At 39.3% G+C, this 25787-nt stretch overlaps 1 protein-coding gene across 17 annotated transcripts in view; it reads right to left on the reverse strand.

Annotated features, from left to right (window-relative positions):
* The window catches only part of dst (dystonin), a 299316-nt gene that overhangs the window by 201706 nt on the left and 71823 nt on the right, over nucleotides 1–25787 (reverse strand). For all 17 annotated transcript variants that reach the window (XM_061910351.1, XM_061910348.1, XM_061910367.1 and 14 more), the window contains 3 exons: nucleotides 18752–18813; nucleotides 10143–10232; nucleotides 2243–2320 (listed from right to left, as the gene is read on the reverse strand). In XM_061910351.1, the coding sequence (XP_061766335.1) occupies nucleotides 2243–2320; nucleotides 10143–10232; nucleotides 18752–18813 (230 nt within the window). The remainder of the gene's footprint in view (nucleotides 1–2242; nucleotides 2321–10142; nucleotides 10233–18751; nucleotides 18814–25787) is intronic.

Genomic DNA, 25787 nt, shown 5'->3' on the forward strand with positions numbered 1-25787 from the left:
TGTAAATTAATGTATTTATGAAGTACTTATTAAATGACAAACTGCAAAGGAGGAAAACTGCGAGTTTAACCACATCAGCAAAAAAGACACATGTGAAAATTAAGCTACAATAACACATTAAATGTAGCTTCCTATTAAAATAAAACACTAATTTATAACATTCTCGAAAGATACCGTTGATAAAAATAATATTAATTACTGCAAATGCTCTACTTGTAGTTGTTTATAGGCATACTATTGGAAGCATTTATCCATAACACTAGGGGTGTAACGATTCGTTTTAACAACAATTTAATTCGATTCAGAATTTGTGGTTGTCAAAACGATTCAGGGCCGATATTATTTTCTTTTAGGTCCAAAACAATTCAGTGAGTTGAAATCGATTTAGTAATTTGTTAACAAAAGAAATGTTCAACTAGTGTGACTGAAATGAATAGTGGGTACTGGACACTGTCGGTGATGTTTCCTATATTCCTGTTTTGTTTTTTTAACGGGAATTATGTATAAATGAATTATGGATGCAAGCAAACAACAATCAACAGTTTACCATGAATTGATTAACGTGAAACAAGTTGAAAAACTTTTTCGGGTGTTACCATTTAGTGGTCAGTTGTACGGAATATGTACTGTACTGTGCAATCTACTAATAAAAGTCTCAAGCAATCAATCAAAACGGCTAATGCATTCACATCGTATTTGAATAAAGTGCAACCACACTTTAGGTTAAATCAGGGGTCTCAAACTCAATTTACCTGGGGGCCACTGAATGAAGAAACTGGGTGAGGCTGGGCCGCAAGAATAGATTTCTGAAAAAACTCTAACATGAACTTTTTAAAGAATTCACCTTTTTTGAATGGCTTTCCCGCCCTAGCAACATTCTTAACACCTCTCGCGATCTTTCCGGGAAACACCCGAATATAAGTGCACCTCCCGACAATCTCCCGGGGCGACCATTCTCCCGGTTTTAACCCAGACAACAATAATTAAGCCGTGATGTGGTAACTCAGCATTTAGTATCCTCTATAATCTGCCGTTTAGTCCGCTTTCCCACCATAATTCCCGACACATATTGTATGAGGCTTCTGCTGACCCTACGGACGGAAGTGACGGCAAGACATACTTGATCAACAGCCATACAGGTCACACTGAGGGTGGCCGTATAAACAACTTTATCACTGTTACAAATATGCGCCACACTGTGAACCCACACCAAACAAGATTGACAAACACAACATAAACACAACAGAACAAATACCCAGGATCCAAAGCAGCCCTAAATTTTCCGGGCTACATTCGGGGGCGGGGTTGGGGGGATGCTGGGGTGTATGTTGTAGCCCGGACCAGTTAGGGCTGCATGGGATTCTGGGTATTTGTTCTGTTGTGTTTGTGTTGTGTTACAGTGCGGTGGTTCTCCCAAAATGTTGTTTGGTGTGGGTTCAGTACAGGTTGTAGGGGACGTCATAGGCAGTGCCTCCACGGTGCCCCCATAATGTAGTTTCAGGGGTGACATTCGGGAGAATGATCACCCCTGGAGGGGCACTGGAAATTGTGAGTCTCCTGAGAAAATCAAGGGTATGCAAGTATGACGCTGTAAAGCGCCATTCATATAGAACTCGCGGGCCGCACCAGTGTTACAACTTCACATCAAGGTGCGGGCCGCAAAATAACGTCTCGCGGGCCGCGTGTTTGAGAGCCCTGGGTTAAATTAACAAGAGGAAATAGTCCCGCTAATAGAGGTCGACCTGCAGGCTCGGAGAGATCCACATGCTTTAACAAAGTCAAGGGTGCCGTGAGGATGTCGCCTTTGTGAGATCAGCCGTCTTCTATTGACATCACAGCAACAACAGTGGCTGCGGTATCTTCCTCAAAGTGGAGTCTCCCGGGATGAGATTTTACGAGAATTACGGCTCATGACGCAAATCACCCTTTGACAAAAAACATCTACAAGTCTTTTTTGGAAATATCGCTTTCATATGGCAAAAAACTACAATAGAAACACAGTGGCTATCTCTATCCACGACTGTGTACTTCAAATGCAGCTACTGCCATCTTGTGGAGATAATTATTAAAAAAATATGTCAAGAGGTTGCCTACAGCCACAGCTGTTACTTTCAATGTTTCTATTGAATGCACATGCCTTCATTTATCCATTTTCTAGCGCTTGTCCCTGTCAGGGTCGCGGGGGGTCATCAAGTCGCCACCCTTACAGTTAATTTAAAAGCTATTGGATGTTCGGACCTACCTGTCGTCTCTTTAAATAATCCAGCGCAATTTGTACATTCTGGAGCCTGTGGAAGCGCATCCTTCCTCTCTCCCGAGGCTGCAGACAGGAGGAAGAGAGAAAAGTGATCAGTTTGTTTCCGTGGACATATTAAAATACAAAAAAAAAGTTGAGTAGCATGTACAGCGCATCCGAAAAGTATTCACAGCGCTTCACTTTTTCTACATGTAGTTATGTTTCAGTCTTATTCTAAAACAGAATAAATTAAATTCCCTAGACTTCATTTTTGGTTTGTACTATGCCATGAATTGTCGAGTGTGGTAACTCATATATAGTCCTTTTCTAAATCATGTCTATCCCACTAATTTTAGTACAGGTTGAATTAAATGAAGTTGTTAAAAGTTAAAGTAGTCATGATTGTCACATACACACTAGGTGTGGTGATATTATTCTCTGCATTTGACCCATCACCCTTGATCACCTCCTAGGAGGTGAGGGGAGCAATGAGCAGCCACAGTGGCCGCGCCCGGGAATAATTTTTGGTGATTTAACCCCCAATTCCAAACCTTGATGCTGAGTGCCAAGCAGGGAGGTAATGGTTCCCAGTTTTATAGTCTTTGGTAAGACTTGGCCGGGGTTTGAACTCACAACCTACCGATATCAGGGCAGACACTCTAACCACTAAGCAGGTTGGAATGTCTCAAGGATGATCAGTTGAAACAGGATGCACCTGAGTTCACTTTTGAGCTTTTATTTTTTTATTTTATTATTATTGTATTATTATTATTATTTTTGTTCAGTGGTCAACAAAATAAACAAACAGTTTTACATTCATAAATTGACAATTTTACAGACCAAAAGGATGAGCTTCGTAGAAATATGACATTTACTTTACACAACATATTATAAATACACATTGTACAAAACCTAATCACTGTTCTAATATATACACAGTAAATACATAAACAAACAGTTGTGATATATTTGTGAAAGCTTAATGGCAAAGGCTGTGAATACGTATGCGCATGCGCATTTGTAGTCTTTTATTTTTATAAAATCTTCAGGAATTTCTAAAATAACTTTTTCACATTGTCAGTATGCAGAATTGTGTGTAGAATTTTGAGGACAAAAATGCATTTATTCCATTTTGGAATAAGGTTGTAATATAACAAAATGTGGAAAAAGTGAAGTGCTGTGAATGCTTTGCGACTGCACTGTAAATGAAGAAAGGAATTCCACAATCTTACTCACTTATCGACAAAGGAGAACACACGTTAAAAAAAATAACTTCTAATTAACAACATTTTTCACAAATTCCACCTCTGAAGAACATGCTCTGAATGTGCAAGTATTTTTATGCATAAAAATTATACTTGTGTCAATTTTCTCTGCACTATTTCAATAGTTGACTCTCGGGTATAGCACACATCGTAATAGAGGGTAAAATGGAAAAATGGAGTGAAGCACGGATGCAGAACACCTACAAACCTTGTTTCCATAGGAGTTGGGAAATTGTGTTAGATGTGAATATAAACGGAATACAATGATTTGCAAATCCTTTTCAACCCATATTCAATTGAATGCACTACAAAGACAAGATATTTGATGTTCAAACTCATAAACTTTTTTTTTTCTGCAAATAATAATTAACTTAGAATTTCATGGCTGCAACACGTGCCAAAGTAGTTGGGAAAGGGCATGTTCAACACTGTTTTACATCACATTTTCTTTTAACAACACTCAATAAACGTTTGTGAACTGAGGAAACTAATTGTTGAAGCTTTTCAAGTGGAATTATTTACCATTCTTGCTTGATGTACAGCTTAAGTTGTTCAACAGTCCGGGGTCTTGTTGTCGTATTTTACGCTTCATAATGCGCCACACATTTTCGATGGGAGACATGTCTGGACTGCAGACGGGCCAGGAAAGTACCCGCACTCTTTTACTACGAAGCCACGCTGTTGTAACACGTGGCTTGGCATTGTTTTGCTGAAATAATCGGGGGCGTCCATGATAACATTGCTTGGATGACAACATATGTTGCTCCAAAACCTGTATGGACCATTCAGCATTAATGGTGCCTTCACAGATGTGTAAGTTACCCATGCCTTGGGCACTAATACACCCCCATACCATCACAGAAGCCGGCTTTTGATATTTGCGCCTATAACAATCCGGATGGTTATTTTCCTTTGTTCCGGAGGACACCACGTCCATTGTCTCCAAATATAATTTGAAATGTGGACTCGTCAGACCACAGAACACTTTTCCACTTTGCATCAGTCCATCTTAGATGAGCTCGGGCCCACCGAAGCCGGCGGCGTTCCTGGGTGTTGTTGATAAATGGCTTTCGCTTTGCATAGTAGAGTTTTTACATGCATTTACAGATGTAGCGACCAACTGTAATTAGTGACAGTAGTTTTATGAAGTGTTCCTGAGCCCATGTGGTGATATCCTTTACACACTGATGTCGTTTTTTGATGCAGTACCGCCTGAGGGATCAAAGGTATGTTATATCATCGCTTACATGCAGTGATTTCTTCAGATTCTCTGAACCTTTTGGTTAATTTTCGGAACGTAGATGGTAAAATCCCTAAATTCCTTGCAAAAACTTGTTAAGAAATGTTGTTCTAAAACTGTTCGACAATTTGCTTACAAATTGGTGACCCTTACCCCATCCTTGTTTGTGAATTAATTAACATTTCATGGAAGCTGCTTTTATACCCAATCCTGGCACCCACCTGTTCCCAATTAGCCTGCACACCTGTGGGATGTTCCAAATAAGTATTTGATGAGCATTCCTCAACTTTATCAGTATTTATTGCCACCTTTCCCAACTTCTTTGTCACGTGTTGCTGGCATCAAATTCTAAATTAATGATTATTTGCAGAAAAAAAAAAAGTTTATCAGTTTGAACATCAAATATGTTGTCTTTGTAGCATATTCAACTGAATATGGGTTGAAAAGGATTTGCAAATCATTGTATTCCGTTTATATTTACACCTAACACAATTTCCCAACTCATATGGAAACGGGGTTTGCAAAAGATTGGGTGCTGCTTTCGGCCATGTCTAAACAAACAGTATTGTGGAAGATGAAAAAAATTGTGTGTAAAGGTAATGCAGAAAATGCATGACAAGGAATGATCATCTATATTGATCAGCAGCACTCAAATGTGATACAGACACTTTAATGTCTGCTAATGAGAATACTCATAACATGATGGGATTGTCTCTACACTCCTAAGTAGCCACAGCACACTGGCATGTTAGTTGGGTTATGAGGGCATCCACACGTACCCCCTGGTCAACATCCACCACGTCTCCATGCCGCTCAACCGCGCATGCTTCAGTCCCACTCACCAACCGCAATGTCTTCAGGACATCGCGCTCCCTCGGCTTATCACCCCAAAAGGAGACATGTGGGATAAAGGGGGGCGAGGGTGGAAAAAGGAAGACAAGGAGACAGACACAACGGCCCAAATCAAAAGGGAAGTCAGACAATGGACAGAAAAAACAACCAGAAAAGAGGGGAAACCAGATAGCTGGAGAATGATAGTTAGTCGCAAGGAGTAACTCATGGGGTGATGAATTTGGGAATACATGCTGTAAAGCGCATGATGACATAATGACAGCACATGGAATGGAAAGAGCCAGCGCTGCACAAATTGTAGGCCACCATTACACTGGTTCTTTTAGTAGGGCTAGTACACATTGGGACTAATTTACTAAGATCCAAATAACTGGTGGTAAATTGTAGGGCTGTGAATATTTGGGCAGTACACGATTCAGTTTGATTCGATTCTTGGGGGTAACAATTGTATTCAATTCAAAACGATTCTTGATTCAAAATACTTTTTAATAACATTGGGTGCCAGTTCTACGGTTAACTACAGTCCTCCATATCATGGAAAAACAGCTCCGATGCATTTTGATATTGCTTAAAAGAAAACTGGTTGTGTTTGATAAAATTCTTTAATTAAATGCAAATAAGGCAGCAAGAGAAGTATCCAACATTTCTCATTTTAAAGTAATACAGCAGATATAGGCATCTGGATTGACAATATGATTTGCCTGAATGGCTGGACAGGACAGGTTAAAAATAAAATAAAATAAAATAAAAATCTGATCAAATATATATTTTTTTTTATCGATTATGAATACCCTATTTCATATTATTTATTTATTTTTTCTAAATGGAATACACTTCCTTGTGGTCTACATCAGTGGTCCCCAACCACCGGAAGAATGTTTTTATTAATTTTAATTATTTTTTAATTTAAAAAATAATAAAATAAAAACATTTTTTTTTCTTTTTTTAATTAAAACAAGCAAAAAAACACAAGATACACTTACAATTAGTGCACCCACCCAAAAATACCTCAATTTTTCATGACAAAAACCTCCCTTTTTCATGACAGTCGCCTCCGGATGCGCCGTTTTGAGGGCTGTCTTATTTACTTGGCTCACCTTCGACAGCGTCTTCTCCCCCTCATCTTTGATGTAGCGGTGTAGCGTGCAAGGACGGGAGTTGAAGAAGTGTCAAAAGATGGAGCTAACTGTTTTAATGACATTCAGACTTTACTTAAATCAACAACGGAGCAGCGTCTTCTCATCCGTGGCTCACTAGTGCAACAACGCCGGCAATGTGTCCTGTGAAAAAACGTCCGACTGGAACTCTCTAATAACTAAAGTTCTGTGGGTGAATAATTTAAATTCACTACACCGGTAGTATTTAGCGTTTCCATAGCGAGGTATTAGTTACGACTTTACGCTACATTATATTAGAAATGGCAACAGTAGAGGGTGAATGTCCCGTAACAAGAAGAAGAAGCTTATCAACTACGGAATCGGCGCGGACTACAGTGGGTGACGTGCGCAAATTTCCAGGACTTATGCAGATCTCAAATACAAATCAGCAGGTACCAGAGGGTAAGAAAAGTTGGTATTAGCATAATATTGTGAAACAAAACGCCAGATAATATGTCTGCTAATGGGTACCTGTGGAGAGACGCAGCCGACGGGCCGACAGCCGGCGGACAGAGGCATTCTGGACCAGAATGGAGGCCAGGAGGCGGGGCATGCGGCGGCGAGGAGAGGCATGACGCACGCGGAGCGGCAGGACAGCAATCAGAGTCAGGTGCGTAGGACACACACCTGCTCCCAATCTGCGCATCTGCTCCTAGACTTTAAGAGAGGCGAAGGGGGCACGATCGGCAGAGAGAGGAGGAAACCACGGCAACCCGACCACGAGCACGACAGCAGAGCACGCCAAGATGAGTCCCCGCCACAGACGCAGCAGGCGAGCACCGAAAGGTGCAGCGCGACCAGGAAGCAGGACCGGCGCACTAGAAATGGGCGCGCCCGACTGGCCCGAAGAAAGGTTGTGCGAACCAATAAAAGTAAATCAAACCTGCTACGACGCGTCGTGTGTCCAGTGTCACCGCAACCCACACGAGGACGGGTGGGAGTCCGTCACAGTGCCATTTTGCGGTCCTTATAGTAATACATGTATCTCTGACTACGGTAGCCGTAATGGGCCGACAATCCATCAAGCGGTGCGGCTTCAAAGTCATACTAAAACATTTTGATGGATTTTTAAGTGCTGTGTGTAATGTTCTTTATTTTCAATGGTACATTTAAAGTTTTGGTGTTGTTTACTGTGTCAGAGTGCAGTCTACACATATCTCTTATGTGTGACTACCATCTACTAGTCACACTTGTCATTACACCATGTACCAAATAAAATTGCTTTGAGGTTGGTAAGCACAACCAGAATTATTCCTTACATTAGACACACTGGGTTATGAGGCGCACTGTCAATTATACGGAAATACGGTACATGAAAATGTCATTGAAATAGACCTTTTATACCTTTCCAATTTACTAAGTCAAATGTTGCTGTAAAAAAAATGATAGGTCTAACAATTAAGCGCGTGGTGGCTTAAGACCCAGCGGGCCCAATACTGGGTGAATATTCTACTACATATATGATGAGGTGACATGTTAACAGGGGAATGGACTACTTGACAACATGCAGCGCAGCAGCAATCACCTAAATTCTGCATGTAAGCACATTGCCAAAAAGTACTCTATAAAAGTGTGTGAAATGTAGTGTAGGTCTTTGCCAGCTTTTTGTGAAGTAAAATATAAATGTCCTATTTAACCAAATATGGGACAATTATTTGTTCACATGAAAGCAATTCTGCAAAAGACAGCTTGCCTCAAGTTTGGGCCAATGTGGCAAGAAGAAGGGAAAGTTTTGAAACAAAATTTCATTCCATTTTCTTCCATTTAGTGACACAAATATATTTTGTGTCTTATAGCATCCACATATTCCCAATGTGCACATTCTACCTTGTACATAAATGCACGTTATAATGATGCATTAGCCAGTTATTCATAGTCCATGCTTTGAACAGAACACTTTATATAATTAGGGAATGAAGACCTTAAAGGCCTACTGAAACCCACTACTACCGACCACGCAGTCTGATAGTTTATATATCAATGATGAAATATTAACATTGCAACACATGCCAATACGGCCTTTTTAGTTTACTAAACTGCAATTTTAAATTTTGCGCGGAGTTTCCTGTTGAAAACGTCGCGGAATGACGCGTGTTTGAACGTTATTGGTTGGAGGGGACATTTTAGCCCAGCAGCACTTACGGCTAAAAGTCGTCTCTTTTCATCGCATAATTACACAGTATTTTGGACATCTGTGTTGCTGAATATTTTGCAATTTGTTCAATTAATAATAGAGAAGTCAAAGTAGAAAGATGGAGGTGGGAAGCTTTAGCCTTTAGCCACACAAACACACGGTGTTCCCTTATTTAAAATTCCCGGAGGTGAAGCTTTACTATGGATCAGAGCGGCCAAGCGAACATGGATCACGACTACATGTCGACCGGCAGTTTTCGGTGAGAAAATTGTGGAAATACGTCGCCTCTTACCGGAGATCAGCGGAGCTTCTGTCGTGCTGCAGCTTCCGTGACTTCTCTCAGAGACTCTGGCGTCAACACACTTGTGGACACACCCCTCCGACTATCAGGGACTATTTAACTCACTAAAACACTAGCAACACAATAAAAAGATAAGGGATTTCCCAGAATTATCCTACTAAATGTGTCTAAAAACATCTGAATCGCTCCCAATGCAAGCGCCTTTTTTTTTCTAGTCCGTCACTCTAAATTTCCTCATCCACGAATCTTTCATCCTCGCTCAAATTAATGGGGAAATTGTGGCTTTCTCGGTCCGAATAGCTCTTGCTGCTGGAGGCTCACATTGTTAACAATGTGAGGATGTGAGGAGCCCTACAACCCGTGACGTCACGCGCACATCGTCTGCTACTTCCGGTAAAGGCAAGGCTTTTTTTATTAGCGACCAAAAGTTGCGAACTTTATCGTCTATGTTCTCTTCTAAATCCTTTCAGCAAAAATATGGCAATATCGCGAAATGATCAAGTATGGCACATAGAATGGACCTGCTATCCCCGTTTAAATTAGAACATCTCATTTCAGTAGGCCTTTAATTATTGATTAAAATGTACTTCATGACAGCAAGTAAATGCAGAGTCAGATGATAGAATTCCCCGATGACTGCTTAGAGTACCGACACACAGGGGACATTCCAAGCATCATTGTCCAACAGACTTTGCTAAAACCAATACTGACTTTTTGGCTACTTAGCGAAACAAAAAAAAAGTCAATTTTTTATTAACTTTCTTTGGAACCCAACACCATTGAGAGAAACACAACATATTGAATCAAAGTGATTTCTGAGTCGAAGTGTCCCAAAACACTGAAACGTATCACTAAAAAGTTACATACAATAAAAAAAAAAAATCAGTTCAGTCTCATTATGTAACATGTGTTTGTGTTCTAAGATTGAAATAACATTGGAAACAAAGCTCAACTTACCAATGTGTCGCCAGACAAGACCTCCAGCAGAGAGATCAAGTTATGTCCATCTCTCAAGTCTTCATACAGGTTATTTATATGCTTCCGTACCTGAAAGAAAAGAGATTAAATATATGTTGGCGATTGTAAACACACTTGAATAATAAGGCTCACCCTACAGTTTGGGAGTAGGATTTAAGTCGAATAAATATTAACTGGCAAAGGCAGTTTCGAACATGCATACGATACAATCTAATGCATCACACATTTCCAGTTGATTAAGTACAGCACGTCCGAAAAGGAGTAGGAAGAAGCAGAGTTTATTTAATCCTGCCCCTTTTCATACCATAGCAAATTTATCCAATTTTCTTGTTCTCTGGAACAGAACTTTGAACAAATAAATAAAAAATAAATAATATACCATAGTAAGCAAACACATATAAATAAACAATAATGTTTAAAAAGGGTTTAATATTTTCATAATAATTCTTGTTCTGTGTACTTTGTGAACACTTGTAGATTGTGTGCTTTCTTTGGTTAATCCATTCCATAATTTAATTCCACATTGAGATATGCTAAAGTGTTGTACGAGCAAAAAAGGTTTTAAATTGTATTTCCCTCAAAGGTCCTTTTTTGTTGAGAAGAATTACTGTACATTCTTGGGTAGCAGGTTATAGTTTGCTTAGTACATCATTTTAGCTGTTTGCAAATGCACAAAATCGTTGAATTTCAATATTTGTGATTTAATAAAGGAAGGGTTTGTATGTTCTCTATATCAAACATTAAGTATTATTCTAATTCAGGGGTCACCAACACCATGCCCGCAGGCAACAGGTAGCCCGTAAGGACCAGATGAGTAGCCCGCTGGCCTGTTCTAAAAATAGCTCAAATAGCAGCACTTACCAGTGAGCTGCCTCTATTTTTTTTAATTGTATTTATTTACTAGCAAGCTGGTCTCGCTTTGCTCGACATTTTTAATTCTAAGAGAGACAAAACTCAAATAGAATTTAAAAATCCAAGAAAATATTTTAAAGACTTAGTCTTCATTTGTTTAAATAAATTCATTTATTTTTTAAAATTGCTTCTTGTAACTTTCAGAAAGACCATTTTAGAGAAAAAATACAACCTTAAGAATTATTTTAGGATCTTCAAACACATATACCTTTTTACCTTTTAAATTCCTTCCTCTTCTTTTCTGACAATTTAAATCAATGTTCAAGTATTTTTACTTTTTATTGTAAAGAATTATAAATACATTTGAATGTAATTCTTCATTTTAGCTTCTGTTTTTTCGACGAAGAATATTTGTGAAGTATTTCTTCAAACGTATTATGATTAAAAATCTAAATAAATATTCTGGCAAATCTAGTATCAAATTTAAATCTTATTTAAAGGCTTTTGAATTGGTCTTTGTTAGAAATATAGCTTGGTCCAATTATATATTCTAACAAAGTGCAGATTGTATTTTAACCTATTTAAAACATGTCATCAAAATTCTATAATTAATCTTAATCAGGAAAAATTACTAATGATGTTCCATAAATTCTTTTTTTAAATTTTTCAAAAAGATTCAAATTAGCTAGTTTTTCTCTTCTTTTTTTTTCGGTTGAATTTTTAATTTTAAAGTGTCGAAATTGAAGATAAACTATGTTTCAAAATTCAATCATCGTTTTTTTTCCTGTTTTCTCCTATTTTAAACCGTTGTTTGTTGTTTTTTTCATCATTTATTCTCTACAAAAAACCTTCCGTAAAGGAAAAAAATGTACGACGGAATGACAGACAGAAATACCCATTTTTTGATATATATATACATATATATATAGATTTATTTATTAAAGGTAAATTGAGCAAATTAGCTATTTCTAGCAATTTATTTAAGTGTGTATCAAACTGGTAGGCCTTCGCATTAATCAGTACCCAAAAAGTAGCTCTTGGTTTCAAAAAGGTTGGTGACCCCTGTTCTAATTGATCTTTTTTGTAACACAATTAGTGAATGAAGCGCACATTTGTAGTCGTTTCCCCATATTGGCATGTTGAGAAACTAGAGGGAAGTCGAGCTAATGAATGCTTGGAGACAACTTTGTAAAAGCAATGCGTACAAGGCAGCAACGTTATGAATTCCCAATGCTCACATTTCTGCCTCACACATTGTATATGCATACTCGCAACAAGGTGGCCGTTATGGCCTTATCGACAATGTCTGATATGCGCTTGACAACTTCCGAGGCCCTCTCCTTCGGGTAGACATGTCCCATGTCCTAAATAGAGAGCCCCTACAATCAGCCTCCTGCTGACCTGCTTTCACACAGGGCTTTCAACACTGTAATCCCACATAGCGGCCACAGCTGTGGAGCCAAAATAGACCTGCACCCTAATGTTATTGGTTCAAACGGGCACATTCTCAAAAATCACTCAGCACTTCTCATCTGTCATGGATGTACATTTTATCTGAAATACTGTTATTGTTCTGATATCCTGGGCACTTGACTACATTTCCTTGATTGGCTATAGATTTTTCAGCTGTATGCCTTCGTTGTTCTTCTTTGGGGTGTCAAAGGCAAGGCCCGCGGGCCACATCCTGCCCGCAAATTAATTATCTATGGCCCCTCGGGTGTTATTTGATTAGGATTAGAACCGGCCCGCAGGCCACAGGCGCCTCCTGCTGTTTTGCACGCACCAATACTCCATCAGTGTTGGTGCTAGAAAATTTTCAAAATGGAGTCCCGGGGACCCCGTCAAGTCATAAAAAGGGGTGCCATAGTGCATTTTTGGTGTCCCACTTTTTTGTAACCGTTTTGTGCCAAATGATCAATGTATGCATTACCCTATCCATCCATCCATTCATCTTCTTCCGCTTATCCGAGGTCGGGTCGCGGGGGCAACAGCCTAAGCAGGGAAACCCAGACTTTTGGCCCCTTGTACCCGTGATCTTATCCTTTCGGTCATGACCCAAAGCTCATGACCATAGGTGAGGATGGGAACGTAGATTGACCGGTAAATTGAGAGCTTTGCCTTCCGGCTCAGCTCCCTCTTCACCACAACGGATCGGTACAACGTCCGCATTACTGAAGACGCCGCACCGATCCGCCTGTCGATCTCACGATCCACTCTTCCCCCACTCGTGAACAAGACTCCTAGGTACTTGAACTCCTCCACTTGGGGCAGGGTCTCCTCCCCAACCCGGAGATGGCATTCCACCCTTTTCCCGGCGAGAACCATGGACTCGGACTTGGAGGTGTTGATTCTCATTCCGGTCGCTTCACACTCGGCTGCGAACCGATCCAGTGAGAGCTGAAGATCCCGGTCAGATGAAGCCATCAGGACCACATCATCTGCAAAAAGCAGAGACCTAATCCTGCGGCCACCAAACCGGAACCCCTCAACGCCTTGACTGCGCCTAGAAATTCTGTCCATAAAAGTTATGAACAGAATCGGTGACAAAGGACAGCCTTGGCGGAGTCCAACCCTCACTGGAAACGTGTCCGACTTACTGCCGGCAATGCGGACCAAGCTCTGGCACTGATCTTACAGGGAGCGGACCGCCACAATAAGACAGTCCGATACCCCATACTCTCTGAGCACTCCCCACAGGACTTCCCGAGGGACACGGTCGAATGCCTTCTCCAAGTCCACAAAGCACATGTAGACTGGTTGGGCAAACTCCCATGCACCCTCAAGAACCCTGCCGAGAGTATAGAGCTGGTCCACAGTTCCAAGACCAGGACGAAAACCAGACTGCATTATCCTGTTATATCTCATTCTACATTGTGTTTTGGAAAAAGGTTGTCATAAACGTTAATCAATTCATGAAAAAAAAAAAATACAGATGAAAACATATATTTATGTAAATGTATTCAGTTATAAACATTCATTCCCTTTCTTATTTCCTTCATGGATTTAAACTTTACCGCTGCCGGTATTTTTCTTCTATATTTTTATTGCAATATTTTCAGAATGTCTTACTTTTTGGGCAAAGTAAGACAAAGAAAACAATTTGAAGTTGTCTTTATTTTTTGGTTTTAATGCCATTATTTTAATAGTCCGGCCCGCGTGTGCAGAGATTTTCCTCCAAGCGGCCCCTGAGCTAAAATGTGTTTGACACCCCTGATCTGGCACCTCTCCTGGTTGCTGCCTTAAAAAAGCAAGCGACTCATTCTAATATTCATTATTGAAAACAGCATATTTGAACCCGGCCGTTCATACCATGCCAGACTTGGTGCCCCGCTAGCCTGCGCTCAAACTAAGCATGTTTTTCGTGCTGTCCCTTGTACACTGTTTTTAAACTGCAAATTCGCTGATTCAGTGGATTATCTACAGTCTTATTTCCAGTCATTCCAATTATTGATATTGTGCAAGGTGGCGGAGTGCGTAACAGTGGATTGCACAGAGTGCATGCCAGTAAAGGGAGTTTTCCTTGGATTTGGACTATTTAGAGCAGGGATGTCAACTCCTTTTCATTGGAGGGCCACATCGCAGCAGAGGGCCACTTGTAACGGTGATTATACTGTAAATGAGTGCAAATGTATAATTGCCTCATTTATTGTATTGTATTTTCTACTGATACATGACTTGCTTTGAAATCATAAGTCAAGGTGGCAAGCATACTGTATATTTAGGTTGGAGGTGTCTTGATTCGATACTGATATCAAACATTGGTCGAATATCATCAAAAAACAAGCATCGGATGATATCAGTTTGTATCTAAAATCTCTGATTAAGTGCTCTGATACAAGCAGTCCTGCAGCGAGTTTATTTAACAGTCAACATCTACTGTAAACGTCATCCAGTAGGTTGGCTTTTCTTGTATTTTAGTCAAGTTATAAGCTACTAAGAGGTAGCTGCTACACAACAGCTGAGCACACAAGCTAGACACGTAATTAGTGTCCTTAATTGAACAATATTGCAGTCTAAAACACAACATTTGTCAATATACACAAGTATCAACTAATTATTATTGCATACGTCGGTGCGTGGTGGTTCTTGAAGCACTGACTCCAGCTGCAGTCCACTCTTCGTGGATCTCCCCCACATTTTTGAATCGGTTTTGTTTGACAATCCTCTCCAGGGCGCGGTTATCTCTCTTGCTTGAACACTTTTTTCTACCACATCTTTGTCTTCCCTTCGCCTCTCTATCAATGTGCTTGGACACAGAGCTCTGGGAACATCCAACCTCTTTGGAAATAACCTTTTGTGTCTTGCCCTCCTTCTTTAAAGTATCAATGGTCATCTTTTGGACAGTTGTCAAGTCAGCAGTCTTCCCCATGATTGTGTGTCATACAGAATCAAAACGAGAGACCATTTAAAGGCGTGTACAGGTGTTTTGAGTTAGTTAGCTAATTAGAGTGTGGCACCAGGTGTCTTCAATATCTGACCTTTTCACCATATTCTAATTTTCTGAGATGTTGAATTTAGGGTTTTCATTGGTTGTCAGCTATAATCATCTCCTTTTTGGCAAAAAACACTTGAAATGTATCAGTTTGTTTGTAATGAATGTACACATTCTACAAGTTTGACTTTCTAAATGGAATTAATGAAATAAATCAACGTTTTCATGATATTCTAATAATATGACCAACACCTGTATATTTAGGTTGGAGGTGTCTTGATTTGATACTGATATCGAACGTTGGTCGAATATGATCAAAAAACAAGTATGGGATGATATCAGTTTGTATCTAAAACCTCTGATTAAGTGCTCTGATACAAGCAGTCCTGCAGCGAGTTTATTTAACAGACAGGCAACATCTACTGTAAATGTCATCCAGTAGGTTGGCTTTTCTTGTATTTTAGTCAAGTTATAAGCTACTAAGAGCTAGCTGCTACACAACAGCTGAGCACACAAGCTAGACACGTAATTAGTGTCCTTAATTGAACAATATTGCAGTCTAAAACACAACATTTGTCAATATACACAAGTATCAACTAATTATTATTGCATACGTCGGTGCGTGGTGGTTCTTGAAGCACTGACTCCAGCTGCAGTCCACTCTTCGTGGATCTCCCCCACATTTTTGAATCGGTTTTGTTTGACAATCCACCCCAGGGCGCGATTATCCCTCTTGCTTGTACACTTTTTTGTACCACATCTTTGTCTTCCCTTTGCCTCTCTATTAATGTGCTTGGACACAGAGCTCTGGGAACATCCAACCTCTTTGGGAATAACCTTTTGTGTCTTGCCCTCCTTCTTTAAAGTATCAATGGTCATCTTTTGGACAGTTGTCAAGTCAGCAGTCTTCCCCATGATTGTGTGTCATACAGAATCAAAACGAGAGACCATTTAAAGGCGTGTCCAAGTGTTTTGAGTTAGTTAGCTAATTAGAGTGTGGCACCAGGTGTCTTCAATATCTGACCTTTTCACCATATTCTAATTTTCTGATAAGTTGAATTTAGGGTTTTCATTGGTTGTCAGCTATAATCATCTCCTTTTTGGCAAAAAACACTTGAAATGTATCAGTCTGTTGGGAATGAATGTATTCATTCTACAAGTTTGACTTTCTAAATGGAATTAATGAAATAAATCAACTTTTTCATAATATTCTAATAATATGACCAGCACCTATATATTTAGGTTGGAGGTGTCTTGATTCGATACTGATATCAAACATCGGTCGAATATCATCAAAAAACAAGCATCGGATGATATCAGTTTGTATCTAAAATCTCTGATTAAGTGCTCTGATACAAGCAGTCCTGCAGCGAGTTTATTTAACAGACAGTCAACATCTACTGTAAATGTCATCCAGTAGGTTGGCTTTTCTTGTATTTTAGTCAAGTTATAAGCTACAAAGAGCTAGTTGCTATACAACACCTGAGCACACAAGCTAGACACGTAATTAGTGTCCTTAATTGAACAATATTGCAGTCTAAAACACAACATTTGTCAATATACACAAGTATCAACTTATTATGGTGGCATTTTACTTACACTGTAAGTAAAATGCCACCATAATTAGTGGCGGCAAATGGTGGGAAAATGGTGGAATTTTACTTCCACTGTAAGTAAAATGCCACCATAATTAGTTGATACTTGTGTACATTGACGAATGTTGTGTTTTAGTCTGCAATATTGTTCAATTAAGGACACTTATTACCAGGGGTGACAGACTCGTTTTCATTGAGGGCCTCAACGGCATTATGGTTGCCCTCAGAGGGCTGCTTTTAACAATGAGAAATATATGAATGTACGTGTGTGTGTATGTGTGTATATATATATACATATCATACATTGTGGGGGGAGGTGTGGGCAGCGCGCCTGCAGGAGCAAAGGTCGCCACCTCTGTCTATGGTGCTGAGGGCGAGCACCATCGGATGGGGGCGGGGCATGTGCTGACATGAGACACAGTTGACAGGTGATTAGGTTTCATAGGTGGTACGTGTTAATCTAATCATCTGTTGTCTTTCGGCCGAGAGCAGGGTAGGAGAAAGGATTATAGACGCGACTGAAATGTCACGTCCTACTGGAGAAAGACTATGACAAACAATTGATGCACAATAAAGCTTTGTCAAAACTGCATGCTTGGCTCCTGTGCCGTGTCTACAGTGCAACTGTTAGGAAGAAACTTCTATGTACATTAGCAATATATTTTTTTACATAAGCTGCAAAAAAAATTAAAATTTCACTTTAAAAACTGGCAGTTCAGTCACTAAAAAAAATACAGTAAAAGCAGTGTTTTTTTTTTTACAACATATGAAACAATGTAATAAATGGAATGGAATGGAGAAAATATACCACTGTTTTTAGCAGTAAAATTCAAGCAACAGAGCTGCCAGTTTGTTTGTTTTTTACAGTAAAATATTGTTGTTTTAATGTTTTTGTTTTTTTTATGTTTTAGTGTCTTACTGTATATAGGAAAAAAATCAGTACCAAATTTGATTTTACGGTAAAAAAAAAAAAAAAACTCAGTCGGCGGAATTTAACCCTAAAATCTATTGTCAATTATACAGTCTACAATTTGATTGATAATTTGTTTTGAAATAATAAGTCAAGCAGATATATATGTACAGTATTTATCTTTATTTTAACAAAAACATATTTTTTGGAATACATAAAACATATTTTGATTTTGATAATATTTCATTTAAAAAGATATGCATTTGCGTGCATTAAATTATTTTTAATATCAAAAGGGAAAGAACAAATTTAGTAAGAAAAGATTAAGCATTTTATTAACGCGTATTATTTCCAGGCTTTCGCGGGCCACGTAAAATCTTGTGGCGGGCCAGATTTGGCCTGCGGACCTTGAGTTTGACAAGCCAGAAGCGCATTAAAAAGTATACAAAATACACAGTACCATTGTATTATATAGTATTTGTCTTCAGGACATGTGCATAGCACAAATGATTCCGAGGTATTTTAGTTAATAAATTAGCTGAGACAAGCCAGGGCGTGTTGGTCTGCTGTAGTGTTTTGTTAAATTCCACAGACGTATGAAACATCACAGTGAGCCATTCCAGGGAGACGGCACACATATGCAAGACTTCTTCTTCCAAACTTTCATCATTTCTGGGCATGAAACCAATATACATGTTAGAACTAAACATTATTAATGATACTAAGCCAAAGGATTGTTTGTACTGGAGGAGAATGGTTTGTTGTTGAATAAAAGAAAATATCCCAAAAGAGTGCTTACCTTCATCAGGTGCTGGTTGATCCATTTTGTGAACGTCTTCTTTTGCACTCTGTCTCTTTCATCTATGGGAATAGAGGAAAAAATAGATTTAGTTCATCCTTGGTGATGCACCGTGCTTTATTTAAGCTTGTTTTGTTGTGTCAAGGGAAAATGGTTGACGCAATGTAGACAAATGGGCTTGACCAAGTGGTTTAGAAAATTCTAGCAGGTTCGGTCTCTTCTAAAAACATGCAAGTAATGTTAGTATTGTCGATCAGGCGTCCCCAACCTTTTTTGCACCAGAGACCGGTTTAATGTAGGAAATATTTTCACGGACCGACCTTCCACATGTGACAGAAAGATTTCGCGAAAAAGTGCATGAAAAATGAATACATGAAAGAAACTCACAATAACATTCAATTAGTGGGAGATACTGGCCCTTTTCCCTTTGGAAAAAAAAGCTCTCCATAGACTTTTGTTTTTTGCCAATTTTTTCTAGTGGTAGGCTTTGTTTTGGCTTTATTATCTGATGGGTTTTAGGTGATGCATCACATTCAAGGACAAGAGCATGAACTGTATATACCAGGGGTCTCAAACCTTTTTGAAACCAAGAGCTACTTCTTGGGTACTGATTAATGCGAAAGGCTACCAGTTTGATACACACTTAAATAAATTGCCAGAAATAGTCAATTTGCTCGATTTACCTTTAATAAATAAATCTATATACTGTATATACATATATAAAAAAAAATGGGTATTTCAGTCTGTCATTCCGTCGTACATTTTTTTTCCTTTTACGGAAGGTTTTTTGTAGAGAATAAATGATGAAAATAACACTTAATTGAACGCTTTAAAAGAGGAGAAAACTAGAAAAAAAAGAAAGTTAAATTTTGAAATATAGTTTATCTTCAATTGCAACTATTTAAAATTCATCCGTAAAAAAGAAGAGAAAAACTAGCTAATTCGAATCTTTTTTTAAAAATAAAAAAATAATTCATGGAACATCATTTGTCATTTTTCCTGATTAAGATTAATTTTAGAATTTTGATGAAATGTTTTAAATAGGTTAAAATCCAATCTGCACTTTGTTAGAATATATAACAAATTGGACCAAACTATATTTCTAACAAAGACAAATCATTATTTCTTCTACATTTTCAAGACCAAAAATTTTAAAAGAAATTCAAAAGACTTTGAAATAAGATTCAAATTTGATTCTGAAGATTTTCTAGATTTGCCAGAATATTTTTTTTGAATTTTAATCATAATAAGTTTGAAGAAATATTTCACAAATATTCTTCGTTGAAAAAACAGAAGCTAAAATGAAGAATTAAATTAAAATGTATGTATTATTCTTTACAATAAAAAAAAAAAAATACATGAACATTGATTTAAATTGTCAGGAAAGAAGAGGAAGGAATTTTAAAAGGTAAAAAGGTAAATATGTTTAAAAACCCTAAAATAATTTTTTAGGTTGTATTTTAAGAAGCAAAGTAAAAAAATGAATGAATTTATTTAAACAAGTGAACACCAAGTCTTTAAAATATTTTCTTGGATTTTCAAATTCTTTTTGAGTTTTGTCTCTCTTGGAATTAAAAATGTCGAGCAAAGCGAGACCAGCTTGCTAGTAAATAAATAAAATTTAAGAAATAGAGGCAGCTCACTGGTAAGTGCTGCTATTTGAGCTATTTTTAGAACAGGCCAGCGGGCTACTCAATCTGGTCCTTACGGGCTACCTGGTGCCCGCGGGCACCGCGTTGGTGACCCCTGGTATATACGGTATAAGAAAGCTCGAAATACTTGACATTAGTTCAAATAGATTTCGGTGGAGTACTATTTCCATTTAAAAGTTATGTATTCATATTTTGTGCAGTATTTCATAGATTGATTGATTGAAACTTTTATTAGTAGATTGCACAGTACAGTACATATTCCGTACAATTGACCACTAAATGGTAACACCCCAATAAGTTTTTCAACTTGTTTAAGTCGGGGTCCACGTTAATCAATTCATGGTACAAATATATACGATCAGCATAATACAATAGAATAGAATTGAATAGAATGAACTTGATTGTCATTATATTTAAATGATAAATGGGTTGTACTTGTATAGCGCTTTTCTACCTTCAAGGTACTCAAAGCGCTTTGACATTACTTCCACATTTACCCATTTACACACACATTCACACACTGATGGAGGGAGCTGCCATGCAAGGCGCCAACCAGCAACCATCAGGAGCAAGGGTGAAGTGTCTTGCTCAGGACACAACGGACGTGACAAGGTTGGTTCTAGGTGGGATTTGAACCAGTGACCCTCGGGTTGCGCACGGCCACTCTCCCACTGCGCCCGCCGTCCCGTTATATTAGCATATAACGAGATTAAAGACTCCAACTAAAGGTGCGGTAGTGCGAACAAATATGGGGTGAAATAAATGACATAAGAGGTAAAAAGGAAAAACTAACAATTGAAATAAACAGACTACTATCCAATAAAAATAATAAGCAATCCTGTACAATATACAAAACACTATAGAAGTACAAAATACAAAATACTGTACAATATACAGAGCAAGACAGGAGTACCAAAGTAATAAATAACAATCAGTGTCGGACGTATTGCACTCGAAGGGTAGTATTGCACAGTAGGGTATTAGGGCATGATATTGTATAGGGGTGAATTATTATTATTTTAAGTTAGAGTTCAACATGGTGACAGCTTTGGGAAAGAAACTGTCTCTGAGCCTGTTTGTTCTGGCTCTGATGCACCTGTAGCGCCTGCCTGATGGTAGCAAGTCGAACAGGTGGAAGCCAGGGTGTGTGCTGTCCTTGGTAATGTTTTTTGCTCTGTTGAGGCAACGGGAGTTGTGTAAGTCCTTCAGGGAGGGCAGGGGACAGCCGATGATTTTTTTGTGCAGACTTTATGACCCTCTGAATCGCCTGTTTGTCTGCTTCAGTGCAGCTGGCGTACCACACTGGTATGCAGTACGTCAGCCGAGCGATAGAAGGTCACCATCAGCTGCCTCTCCAGTAATACAGTCAACACTAATGTTAGCTTTTTTGGTCCAATTTTCCATACGTAAATACATCCGTTATTGCTAACTACTTGTGTAATAGGACTATGTGCAATAATACCAGCACTTTAACTTACTATGCGAAAGGAGATGTGTATTTTTTTCCTTCAGCACAATTATTATATGCAACAATTGAGCACTTCTCCATCTGCTTGAAGCACTTTACCTACTGTGGTCACTTTGTTCCTCATCTGCCCTGATCAACCTGCCACGGACTACAGATGGAACCTAACTCTTGGCTACGATTTGGTACCTTTAATTTGTTTATGTTTATTAATGTGCATTTGCTCCATGTGACCAAATGGCGACTTGTATCAGGAGTTGCGTGATACTTCTATGAACAAGCTTATTGGTGTGTGTGGTGGGACCTGCCAAAGTTAAGAAAATGCCGTCGGTTATAAATGATTTAATGTCTCTGTGCGGCCCGGTAGCAAATGCGACACGGACCGACCTCTATTTAATAATACAACTTTAACATTTGACAACCAAATAATAAAACAAGGTGACTCTGTAAAAAATCTGGGTATTATCTTCGACCCAACTCTCTCCTTTGAGTCACACATTAAAAGCGTTACTAGAACGGCCTTCTTTCATCTCCGTAATATCGCTAAAATTCGCTCCATTTTGTCCACTAAAGACGCCGAGATCATCATCCATGCGTTTGTTACGTCTCGTCTCGATTACTGTAACGTATTATTTTCGGGTCTCCCCATGTCTAGCATTAAAAGATTACAGTTGGTACAAAATGCGGCAGCTAGACTTTTGACAAGAACAAGAAAGTTTGATCACATTACGCCTGTACTGGCTCACCTGCACTGGCTTCCTGTGCACTTAAGATGTGACTTTAAGGTTTTACTACTTACGTATAAAATACTACACGGTCTAGCTCTAGCCTATCTTGCCGATTGTATTGTACCATATGTCCCGGCAAGAAATCTGCGTTCAAAAGACTCCGGCTTATTAGTGATTCCTAGAGCCCAAAAAAAGTCTGCGGGCTATAGAGCGTTTTCCGTTCGGGCTCCAGTACTCTGGAATGCCCTCCCGGTAACAGTTCGAGATGCTACCTCAGTAGAAGCATTTAAGTCTCACCTTAAAACTCATCTGTATACTCTAGCCTTTAAATAGACCTCCTTTTTAGACCAGTTGATCTGCCGCTTCTTTTCTTTCTCCTATGTCCCCCCCTCCCTTGTGGAGGGGGTCCGGTCCGATGACCATGGATGAAGTACTGGCTGTCCAGAGTCGAGACCCAGGATGGACCGCTCGTCGGGACCCAGGATGGACCGCTCGCCTGTATCGGTTGGGGACATCTCTACGCTGCTGAGCCGCCTCCGCTTGAGATGGTCTCCTGTGGACGGGACTCTCGCTGCTGTCTTGGATCGCGTGAACTGAACTCTCACGGCTGTGTTGGAGCCACTATGGATTGAACTTTCACAGTATCATGTTGGACCCGCTCGACATCCATTGCTTTCGGTCCCCTAGAGGGGGGTGGTTGCCCACATCTGAGGTCCTCTCCAAGGTTTCTCATTGTCAGCATTGTCACTGGCGTCCCACTGGATGTGAATTCTCCCTGCCCACTGGGTGTGAGTTTTCCTTGCCCTTTTGTGGGTTCTTCCAAGGATGTTGTAGTCGTAATGATTTGTGCAGTCCTTTGAGACATTTGTGATTTGGGGCTATATAAATAAACATTGATTGATTGACCGGTGCCGGTGGTTGTGGACCACTGCTGTAGATGACTACAAAGGGGCCTTAAACTGAGTTCAACGATCATTTGGTTATGTGACGATTGATTGAAAGATTGTTATTTTTATTAATAAAAGGGAAAAAAATTGCCCTGACTGTTCTGACTCCTATGTTGTATTGCAGGGGTTGTCCATGAATATTGTATAAAGGTTCGGCCCGGTGGCCCATAGCTCATGTTTTAGGATGGTTACAGAATTTGGTACATTTATAGGTGCCGACAAACTGTCAGGGCAACCAGATATCAAATCACGTAAAATCAAACGTTGCCATATTTTGATGGCTTTGTTGCACGTGACGGCACAATCGGTTGCAAACTCGACACAGGCTCAAGCACAAAAAAAAAATCATTCATGCACTCAGAGCACTCAGCTGGACTGCCTCTAGCTAATGTTACAATTTTACATCCAACAACACAAGAGGGCCCTCTAAAGTACAATAGAGCTCCGCTTTTCAAAATGCACTAGCTCGATGCTAATTGGATTTGCCATAGAAGTGCTAAATATCAGCACTAGCGATTTTAATCACTTAAAACACTGTCAAAATTTGATAATCAAAACTACTAATAAGATGCATGTTACACACTTTTAACAGCAAGAGTGTAATTAATACAATACTTACAGTATGAACACGAAAGAAAAGACTGGCAGATTGAACCCAGTGATGTGCTGTCACGGGAGGCGAGTGAGGCAATGCCTCACCTTGCCTCCAGGAGGGGTAAAAGGCTTAACTATGAGATGTTCAAAAAACAGAGTAATACAATAAGTTTGAATATCTCTCTGTTAGTCTATGCTTTCTATGTGATTTTGGTCTGGTTCCTGTATATTTGGATAATTTTCATGGTCAAAATCGCGGAAATTCTGTGTTTCCTGGTCAAAATAGCGCAGTAGACCAGAAGTGAGGCAGACACAGGTGGTGCCTCCAGGGCTACACACAAATTGTGTATTGTATTGATCGTGTGCGTGAGAGGGGGCGCATGCTTGATGCCACGGGGAAAAGGCAGGCCATGAGGCAGCAAGTACTTCTGCCTCAAAGTAGGGGGCGATATATTGTTCAATGCCTCAGCAGTAATCTGACTCGCCACACTGGGAGAAATGGGGGCGCTAAAGCTAGCAGACACATGTCTCTCCAGCCAAAGCCAGCCTTTTTTTTCTTTTAAAACAGTATTTATAACAAACATGGCATTTTTATTAGAGTAAGCCAGCATTTGTGGGTGTTATTGCTGCTTCAGATACAAATACAGAAAGGTAAGATACACTCACAATACTTGATTTATTTAAAAAAAAAAATGGGACCAAAAAGTATTCAATAACATTGTCAAATACTTTTTGGACCAATTTGTCATACCATAATATCATTATGATAACGTTTTTATGAATGCAAATTACTCCCTTGGTTCTCCTGTTATTCTAATGTGCAACCTAAATCAACAATGGTTAGAAGTGCTCATATGAATTTAAGTAAAAAAAAAAGAAGAAAAAAAACTCCAAAAGTATCTATGCCTCACCTGGTGTATAGTTCACCGCACGTCACTGATTGAACCTAATGGCAAAGACTACTTCCTGGCGAGGGCAACAAACGAGAGTCTATACACTACTGCCATCTAAGGTTTTGGAATTACAATTGCATAAATCCAAAAGTCTACTATGGTATATAATACAGTACAGTACTTGCAATCCCGGGATTGATCCCAGGACTACTCAGGACGTTCGTATTGTGAGGCAGAGGCACTAACCACTCTGCCACTGTGAAGCCCGGTATAAAAGCAGCTTTCATTAAATGCTCAGTCATTCACAAACCAGGATGGGGTGAGGGTCACCACTTTGTGAACAAATGAGTGACAAAATTGTCAGATAGTTTAAGAACAACATTTCTCAACAAGCTATTGCAAGGAATTTTTTGGGATTTCACCATCTACGGTCCGTAATATCATCAAAAGGTACAGAGAATATGGAGAAATCATTGCATGTAAGCGGCCAAGCCCATGACCTTTCATCCCTCAGGTGGTACTGCATCAACAAGCGACATCAACGTGTAAAGGATATCACTACATGGGCTCAGGAACACTTAAAAAAAACACAGTCAGTAACTACAGTTTGTCGCTACATTTCTAAGTGCGAGTTAAAACTCTACTATGCAAAACCAAAGCCATTTATCAACAACATCCAGAAACGCTGCCGCCTTCACTTGGCCCGAGCTCATCTAAGATGGAATGATGCAAAGTGTAAAGTGTTCTGTGGTCTGAC

The sequence above is a fragment of the Nerophis ophidion genome, linkage group LG09, assembly GCF_033978795.1.
Source record: "Nerophis ophidion isolate RoL-2023_Sa linkage group LG09, RoL_Noph_v1.0, whole genome shotgun sequence".
Classification (NCBI taxonomy): Eukaryota; Metazoa; Chordata; class Actinopteri; order Syngnathiformes; family Syngnathidae; genus Nerophis; species Nerophis ophidion.